The sequence below is a fragment of the Gracilinanus agilis genome, chromosome 5, assembly GCF_016433145.1.
Source record: "Gracilinanus agilis isolate LMUSP501 chromosome 5, AgileGrace, whole genome shotgun sequence".
In the NCBI taxonomy this organism is placed as follows: domain Eukaryota; kingdom Metazoa; phylum Chordata; class Mammalia; order Didelphimorphia; family Didelphidae; genus Gracilinanus; species Gracilinanus agilis.
The window spans coordinates 168,733,905-168,744,058 of record NC_058134.1 but is presented as its reverse complement, the minus strand read 5'-3'; the positions used below and the strand labels follow the sequence as shown (position 1 = coordinate 168,744,058).

General features: G+C 36.1%; 1 protein-coding gene across 1 annotated transcript; it reads left to right on the top strand.

Annotated features, from left to right (window-relative positions):
* The first annotated feature begins 5,832 nt into the window (after positions 1–5,832).
* Positions 5,833–9,585, top strand: MEIG1 (meiosis/spermiogenesis associated 1). The gene is made up of 3 exons (XM_044679727.1): positions 5,833–5,918; positions 6,681–6,849; positions 9,457–9,585. Exons 1-3 carry the CDS (start codon positions 5,842–5,844, stop codon positions 9,583–9,585), a joined length of 375 nt encoding a protein of 124 aa, XP_044535662.1. The 5' UTR covers positions 5,833–5,841.
* Positions 9,586–10,154: the final 569 nt, after the last annotated feature.

Here is a 10,154-nt window from a genome sequence, read left to right as displayed (position 1 = left end):
GCAAGTCACTTGACCCCCATTGCCCACCTTTACCACTCTTCCACCTAGGAGCCAATACACAGAAATTAAGGGTTAGAGAGAGAGAGAGAGAGAGAGAGAGAGAGAGAGAGAGAGAGAGAGAGAGAGAGAGATCCCACATGTATACTCAATCCTTAGGCTCTAATGCCCAGGTCTAGCTCTCCAGACAATTCCGACAGGCTCCGCCTGGCGTGGGCAAGGCGAGAGGTTGCCTAGGTAACGCTCCAGCTCCCATCCCGCCTTGGGCAGCGCCTCTCCAAACGCTCCAATTTTCCCGGCGCAGGCGCACGGGGCTAAGGATGAAAAGGCCGTTGGTTTTGGCCTCGAGCGAGCTTTCCTGTTGCTAGGAGGCAGGAGGGCGAAGAAGGAAACCGTTGTCTCTTTGCTGGCCTAGTCCAAAGAGCCCCTGAAGCCGAAGGAGTCGCTTCCAGCACCGCCTCCGCCCAAGCTTCCAGGGCCACAGGGTGTCGGCAGTGAGTAACCGGCAGCCCCGCGACCTCAGAGGCAGCTGAGACCAGGGAACCGTGAGGGGCAGGAAACCGGTGGGCAGGGGACACTGCTCTTGCGGACCTCGGCCCCGGCCCCTCGTAGGCCCCTCCCCACGGTCCCAGGCTCCGCCCCTTCCTCCCTCCCTCCCGGTGAGGAGCCGCGAGGCGGAGGTGGCTCTTCCAGACCTAGACTTCTCGCTGGCCGTCCGCCTTTATTCCTTCTTCTGCGCCTTGCCCAGCACCTTTACACTCATCCCCTTACCAATCGGGCTGCCTTTATTTGTATTTTTCTTAAATCTCAGCCCCTTTACGACACTCAGGAAACCCGCGGGAAGAAATGTGGGGGAGCCAACGTGTATTGTCCATTAGGAGGGTAGCCACCGGAGGAACGGTTCTGAAACCCCAAATGCACATGGTTACGACTGGGTCATGGGAGAGAGGGCACACTAGAAGGCCCAAGCAGTATACTCCCGCCTAGGGGGGAAAGATCAGATCTGATTTTGAATCCTGGTTCTTGATAGAAGTATAAGCTTGGAAGAGTCACGTTAGTTTATTGAAACATAATTTCCCCTGTAACATAGGGCTAATATTTGCTCGACCTACCTCACAGGGTTGTTGTGAGGATCAAAGGAGATGTATATATAAAGTTTTGTACATTGACGTGCTAAATTGTAAGCTATTTTTATATATTGTCCAAAGAAGGCCCCTTTTATAATGTTCACAGTGGCCTATGAACTGGAGAAAGGATTCTGGAGAACTTAACTTTTTACCTCAGTACAATGAGTGTATCAGAAGAGCAAATTGTCAGATCGGAAGTTAGGTCAAGGTTGTTTCTGAGGGGGAATAGGAAGTTGAATAGGAAGAAAAAAAATGGGAGAGCTAGTAAGGTTTGGAGGTGGGGTAGGAAGGTGTTACAGAACGGAGTGTTGATAAAAGGTTTCCAGGATCAGACACATGTAGCTTAGAGTAATTGAAATTAGGACACTTAAACTGCCGCCAGAACTCTCTTGTCCAGAGTTAATGATTCATTCGTTGTTTGCAGCATGCAGTCCTTTTACTTTTTAATGAGATGACTCAACATACAAGTATAGACACGTTCACTTATTTTGGTTAAAAGAGCTTCAATTAAAGATGTGAGTAATCTATATGCCACTCATTTCTACTTAGGCCCTAAAATCTTACCTTATTCTGGGGAAGAAAAAGAGTAAAATGTAATGAAGTATTAAGGGTGTAGGAATTTTAATACCTATGGAAATGTAATGAAGCCATTTTAAAAGTCTTAGAAATATAAGTGCTCTTAAGAGATTCATCAATAAAGAGAATGGGATAGAAAAGATATTTGTTAGAAAATGTGTAGTAGTAAGGGAAATCTATGCATCACATACCATTTCATGTATTCTTTTTCAACAGCTTCTTTTGGGGGACAGGATGTTATATTACATTGGTGGCTCTAAGAAAAGTGATTCTACTTGCATTCATCAACAAAATTATAACATTTTAGTAATATCAATGGTAGAAAGTAATGAATTTATTTAATTACAAAAGGAAATGACATTTCTACTAATAAAATTAAATCTTGCAAAAATAAATCACTTTATCTTAGAAATTAAATATATGTTTAATAAACTTGAGAATATTATTTATTTTTCTTCTATGCTTGACAATAAAAATACCTTTGGGTCTTAAAATTCTGAATGTTCTTAACCCAGTTTGAATCTCTGATTTTTTGTCAGAAGGATTGAAAATATTTAGGTAACAGATAAGTAATTATAAATTGTGTATTTTTGTAATAATATTAAATTTTCTTTTGTGTCTAATGCACATTAAAGTAAACTATAATGCTGAAAAAAATGTTCTATTTGACACCACCACTGTACACTGTGATAACTCTGTCCCAGGTTCTTGATAGACATGGTTTGTTTTAGATTTGGGGGGGAAGCAATTTTGTGAACAGAGAATTAATAATTTTGAAGTGCCTAATATCTACCACAATGATTTGCAGTTCTACCGAGGAGAATGTTGATTCCCTTATTATGCTAGCTTTATCTAGCCCCTAGTCAATGTTCTGTCCTACATAGTTTTTGATATTTTTGAAACATGTCCAGAATCATAGAATCCTGGTACAACAAATGGATAATCATAATTATAACAAGTATTAACGTTTAAAGAGAAAAAAGCACTACTAATTGTGTACTGAAAAGCCAAATCTTTAAAAAAAATCTTAAAAATCAATTGGAATTATGATTGTTCTACCACTTATTAAAGCTGCTTCATTTTGTATTCTTTTAAGTAATACACTTACTAAATTTATGTAAAAACATGACATTAAATTTTGAAAGTGGCACTCTGGTATTTCTTTTGCATGTTTCTTGGCAGCATTTTTTCTATGGAATACCATTTGAATAATTGGCTTATCAGAATGTACCAAGTACGTCCAGGTCCACTGGACAAGCTCGTTTGTTGGACATGCCTAATATGTTGCTCAGCAGTGAAGCAGTTAACCGAGATGGCATGTAAGTGGTTGTAATTAGAATTTAATGTTAACCTCCCATTAAAATGAATGGAATTACACAACAAGCATCTCCTTTACTGTTTTGTACAAGCTGGCTTATTACTCAACAGAATATGTACTATTAATATTATATGTACATAAATACTACCACTTACAGAAATGTAGATGTACCTAGGAATATAACATTACCTAGGGCCTGAATAAGTACAGAGAGATGAACAGTTTCAAAACTAATCCAAGTCATACCACTAATTTTGAATAGATATGTCTTTAAGTTAAGCTTTATTTCAACTGTCTTATCTGGAAAACTGAAACAATTTAATTAAATAGACATTTACTCAGTGCAAGGCATTGTATAAGCTGTTGAAGGATATATGCTGGTCTTTGCCTCTAGAGATAAGACATGCATGTAGGTAATTACAATGCAAAATAGAAAGTGCTAATGAATAAAACAAATAAAAATAAAGGGCTCTGGGAGTTCAGAGGAAGGAAAAAAGTTCACTTCTAACACAGAGGAAGGTTTAATAGAGACAGTTGCATTTGAGGTGGGTCATGAAAAATGGGTTTTTGGTAGACAGAAGTAGAAAGAAAGACTTAGTAGGCTGTCTTCAGTCAACCTCAAGTAGGCCTGTTTGGTTAGATAAAAGGCAATGAAGGAGGAGGAGTAGATGGGATAAAACTAGAAAATAGACTTGAATAATATATCAGGTCTAAAATGCTAGGCTAAGGACTTTTATTTGGTGGATTATAGAGAATCGTCACACTTTTTTTTGGAAGTAATAATTCAGATATTCAAATCAGAAGTTACTTTGACAGCAGTGTATGATCTGGATTAAGAGAAGACAAAATATTACTATAAACAAGGAAATAATCACATTGATCCAGGAAATGAGAACCTGTACTATAAGAGTGAATAAATGCAAAAAAAAAAAAATACTAAGAGGATAAAAACAAGAACAAATGGTAGACAGTAGAATTTGGAAGCAAGGAAGAGGAGGAGAATTCAAGGGAGAATATCAGAGATGATGATTGGTGTTAAAAAGTCTAGGTGATCCATGGGTCAATGGGGACATGATTGGGAGTGTAGACTCTAAGCGATCACCCTAATGCAAATAATAATAATATAGAAATAGGTCTTGATCAATGGCATATGTAAAACCCAATGGAAGTACTCATTGGCTGGGGGGGGGGCAGGTTTGAGGGGAAGGAAAGAACATGAATCATGTAACCATGGAAAAATATTCTATATCAATTAATTAAATAAAAAAAAAGTCTGGGTGATTGAATGGCAGTGCCATTAAACAGAAGTAGTTAAATCAGAGAGTAGAGGGAACAGGTTTAACAGGGAAGATGATATCTTGTTCTGAACATGTTGCATTGGAGAGGAAGATAAAACATCCACAGAGAGATATGTAGCAGGCAGTTTTCAGGTATTAGGTCACAACTAGAAATGATGAAGTTAGCCATAGAGGTTATAGTTGAGCTCTAAGATTACAAAGGAAAGGAGTGCAGAGAAGTGATAAAGACTAATAAAGGATTGCTCTTTGGGAAGTGTCTACAATTTGGAGTTAGGAGGAAGAAGCACCATTGAAGGAGTAGAGAAGAAGGAATAAAAGAAATAGGTGAACCAGGAACATACAATATCATGGAAATCAATATCTACTATTATGCTAGAGTTTGTAAATTTTACCAGAGTAAAATATATAATAATAGATTTAACATTCACTCAAAATGACAAAATTTCCATTTTTTGAGATTTGGCTTCACTGTATTTTATCCACTAGAAATAATGTTTTGTTGGAAGAATGGTTTCTAGAAGACAGTGAAAATCTGGGGTGCATTCTATTTAATTAACTGGGTTATGTGGTTGTAAAAGCATAACTACAAAAGTATACTGCAGATAGCATTCTTCATTCACTAGATGCTAATCTTTGATGTCTGTCCCTTCAGCATTTGAAACTCAATTTATCTAAACTGAACTCATCATTTTTAACCTAGATATATTTCTCCCCCTACTTTCTCTGTTTCTTTTCACATCATCACTGTCTTCCCAGTTGCCATTCTTCTAACCTTAGAGTTCTCTTTTGACAGGTTCCTTTTTCTCACCTTACACATCTAAGTCCTCTCATCTATACCTCAGCAATACTATACCCAGCAAAACAGGGAGGAGGAACCTGTTCTCCACTTCTATTTCTGTCACCCTAGTTCAAGCTCTTATCTCTTATTAACTAGACTCATTGCGATTACCTCCTCCCTGGTCTTCCCATTGTTGATATCTCGGTACTCTCTGCCCCCGGGGGCCTTCTTTCTGGCCCTGAGCCCTCCTGTATCCTCTTCATCAGCTCTTTATCCTACATGGATATAACAACTCCCCATCTATTTTAATGTGTACCTTATTTCACAGCCCACCTTAGATTCTTCCTCCAAAATGAAACCTTCTATAACCTTCCATCCTCCCCTCCAAATGATCTCTCATAGCACTTTGCTTAGAACTCTCCTCTGTACTTATTTCACTTTTTCCTTTATGATGGGATATATCATTATATGTATACTTGTTCATTAGAGTGTAAGCTTTTAGAAAGCAGGGCTGGTGTCATATCTTTATATCCCACGCACCTAATAGTGCTTCAAGTATAAGTAGGCCCTTAATAAATATTAGTTAACTTAAATTCAAATAGCAAGGAAACTAAGTGTCTTTTATATGGTAGTCTATAAATTAATGATCTGAGTATCTCTGAAGTTCACCTTATGCCTGTCATGGAGTTTAGTTTTGGTTCTCACATTGATCTATCACAGGATTGAGCACCACAGGGATCTGAGCAAATGGACCACCGTGATGAGCAATTAAGAAGGGAAGAAAGAAGAAACAACTATTTCCCAGCAGCAAAGAAGGGAAAAGAGTGAGAAGAAAGATCTTACATTCCCTTCCTAGGAACAAAGGCCAAAAAAATTATTTAAAAAGAATTTTTAAAGAGATGATTTTAATATAATCACATGGAATGGTGGGATGTTTTGACATTCCAATGGTCCAATGAAAAACAATAGTATATCCAAAATGTTCACACAAGTGCTCAAAATAGGATTAGAATCCAATATTAAGACATCAATGGCCATAACTGAATTTAATAATGAAATAAATAACTTTACAAATCTAGTGGTTTTTTTCCCAAGAGAAAAAGCATAAATTCTACCCACTTGAATTCAGTGTGAAAAATTTAACTTATTTGATGCATTTTGGTTCTTTTAAAAATGCTTCTCTAAAATATCTCACTTCGAAAGCTGTTTAATATTGGTTAAAATCAGTTGTCTAAGAATTCTAAACTTTTAGATGAAAAGCATCTAAATTTACATCTCACAAAATGGAGTTTTGTTTTTGAAGGCTGTGGAAAGAATTTGTTAGAAGGCCTACTTGCTACTTTTTGAGTGTCAGATATCAAGGTGGATCAGGAAAATTCAGGAAAGCATTGTGGCCTTTGCTGCTCCTGGTAATCTTAAATAGAATCTTAAAATCTGAGACTGAATGCCATTATTACACTAGCTTGAATGGATTTTTAATGGGAAACATATGTATTTTTAAAATTTGATGTCTTTCTATTCTTTTTGGTGTTTGAATAGCATGTCATAATTATAAGATATATTAATATTGTTTTAACATCTTTCAGAAAAAAACCTGGTGGTAAAACTTCTGTAGACATGGCTAGTTCTGACATGAAACCAAAATCAATAAGTCGTGCCAAAAAATGGTCAGATGAGATAGAGAATCTGTACAGATTTCAGCAAGCAGGATATCGGGATGAAATTGAATATAAACAAGTGAAGCAAGTCTCTATGGTAAGGTAGATTGTAGAAAAAGAAGAATTTGCCTTATCAGAACAGTTTTGTTATCTCTTATTCAAAAGGTTGTATATTTGTTTTTATGTTTCTTTGCTCTTGTTCTTCCTAGTGTACAAAAGGAGTGGGGATGGAGAGGAGGGGATGGAGTTTCAACTTTGAATTTCTTTTTTCACCCTTACTTTCTGTCTTAGTATCACTTCTCCTTTTTTTTCTCCTTTAAAACCGATATCTTCCATCTTAGAATCAATACCATGTATTGGTTCCAAAGCAGAAGAGCAGTAAGGGCCAGGCAATGGGGGTTAAGTGACGAGGTCATATATATAGCTAGGAAGTATCTGAATTCACATTTGAACCCCGGGTCCTTTCTACTTCAAGCCTAGCACTCTATCTACTGTGCTACCTAGCTCCCCTGCTCCAAACTTGAACTTAGCAATTTTTTTAAAAAAGGAATCTAATTTAGAGTTTACAATAGTTGATCTAATAATTTAGGTAACTAGGCTTTTTTTGTCTTCATTTTTTTTTAGTTTCTCTTTTCCCAATAGATAAACTTTTTAATAATTGTTTTCTGATATCTTGTGATGCATGTTCTCTCTCCCCTCTCCCATCCCCATATTGCAATGGATAGAGCATTAGATTTGGAATCAGAAAGAGTTTTAATCTTGCCTCAGATGCTTTCTAGTTGTGTGACTCTGGGACAATCACTTAACCTCTGTCTCAGTTTTCCCATTGGTAAAATGGGGCCAATAGTGGCACCCACCTCATATTTGATCCTCTCAAGAATTGGGGAAGATTAAATGAGCTAGCATTTTTTTAAACCACTTTATAAAACTTAAAGTGATAAATAAATGCTAGCTATTATTATTCATGTCTAAAGCTTAACTTATTAATTATTAACAATGATTATTAGCCACATTGAGCCCTAATGAAATTCATCTTGGTTAGGCATTCAAAATTTTCTTTATAAGGATGCTTTGGATTTATAAACACTTTGAATTTTTCATATAGACAAAACTATACAAAATGCCACTTAATTTAGTCTTATTATCTACTTTATGAATCTTCTATATTCTCAAATCCTCATCTTTCTCTTCTGTCCAGCTAGCTTTTCTTATCAGTCCTTAGCACTTCTACAAAAAAAGGGTGTGGAAAAATGAAAGATAGAAAGACTATCAATTTGGCTACTTATTAGTAATTAGGATTAAAAAAAACCTTAGGTAATGAGTTTGAAATTATTGATCCTAATTGAAATATCAGTGCTTTTTATTTATGAGCATTATTACCAATATTTGAAGTCGACTACATTCCTATAACCACAAGAAGGATTGTTTTTTTGTTTTTGGTATTATAATAGGTTTGAAATAAGTAGGACAGAAGCAATATTATTTGAAGAAGGTGTTCTAAAATAAACCCAGCCCTTTACCTAAGCCCAACGACCTGTAGAAGTCTCTTTTAGTAGTGAATGTTTGCACACCGAGTCCTCCCTCACCTTTCAACCAGTCGATCAACAAGGATTTATTACATTTTTACACAGGCAAACCAGAATTCTTTTGCCTAATCATGGAATGGTGGAGACCCTGTATTGTTGAAGGCTATTCCCGCCCTCAGAGAGCAAGGTCTAGCAAGTCCTTCCAAGCTGAAAGCCTTCAAATATATAGCCTAGGGAGAACTATTCTAGCTAATTAAGTTAGGAGAAACTTATCTATAGCAACTCAAAAAGGCTTAAATTAAGTGTCCATTTAAAAATTAGTATGCATTCTATTAAGTCAGATCTTTTAAGTATGGCTATACTTTGAAACATACATTAAGGTACTTTTAAAGGAAAAAAACTAGTCACAAAAAAAGGAATGTATGTTGAAGGGAAGAACAGCAACCATACCTATGTTATTGAAGTATCAGTGAGATTGTGGGATGATACATAACATATGAACCTCAGATTTTGTTTTGTTTTTAATGGCTAATAGGACCACCTCCTCCCCTTCCAGGTTTCTCTTAGAATATGTCCAGAAACATGATCCCAAAAGTTTAGGCCTAGAGTCAATAGTCTTATTTACTTTGCTTTAGGAAAGGTTTTGCCCAGAGGTATATCTTAGAGAGGTGGTGGTGATGAGGTAACTCATTAAACTCCAATGTAGTTTGCAGAATAGAGGACTGGATTTGGAAGACCTGAATTCAAGTCCCAAGTGACTAAAATCCATTGCAAAATAGGGCCCAGGTAAATAACTTATTATACTTGGGCATCAGTTTCTTCATGGAAAATGGAATTGAAATAAATTATATGTTTAAAGTCCCTTCCTGCTCTAAATCTTATTATCTGAAGACCTGAGAATTTTGAGTTTCCCATGATATGTCGATCTTTATCTTGATCTTGATCATTGTGGAGTCTATGAAGAAATCATAAACTACTCCTTTGTATTGTACATTTCAGTTAATTATCTGAAAGTCTTATATGTATAACATTGTGCAAGAATCAAAGTTTTATACTAGTTAATTTATTTAATTTTTGAAATTTTAAACTATCACTTTTTTGTATGATACCAAGAATTTTTTGTATTCAAGTACTTCATAAATATTATATTTGTCTTTTGATCTTTTGTGTGTGTGCAGGTAGATCGTTGGCCAGAGACAGGCTATGTGAAGAAACTTCAGAGAAGAGATAATACTTTCTATTACTATAATAAACAGAGGGAATGTGAAGACAAGGAGGTTCATAAAGTGAAAATTTATGCTTATTAGCATTTCTTCCTTGTGTAATTTGTTATTTATTTTAAAAATCCCACTGAGTTTCATGATATAACATGTGTATTTCACATTACCAGCTGTATTCTTCACTTTAATGCTTTGTAACATAAAAGTAATGAAACTAGCTTTCTTTTAAGCCACCTTGACCCATAGTTTAAAATATCTGATAGTAAGCGAATAAATAAAATGCCATCTTCTAAAAATAAATCAGGGGGAAATTGGTTATTTCTCTATTTTTGGGATTGAGTTAAAAACCAAATAACTTCTTTTTTAGGAATGTTATAATGTTCATGCCTGACATAGCATAGAATTTACTTAAGTTTTTAAATGACTGCAAATACATTTTTACTAAGATAATTAAAAAAAGATGATATAAATAAACCTTTTCATCAGCATCACTTGTCCTAGCACAATGCCTTATACTCTCCCCTTAAATTCATCAAGGCATGAATGGCAACCTCTGTAGGGCAAATGTGGGGGAAATATCCTGTTTACTAGATTATCTGAGGAAACCAGACATAAACCTGACCACCTTAGATACTCAGTGTAGCCAGGTTCCTAAA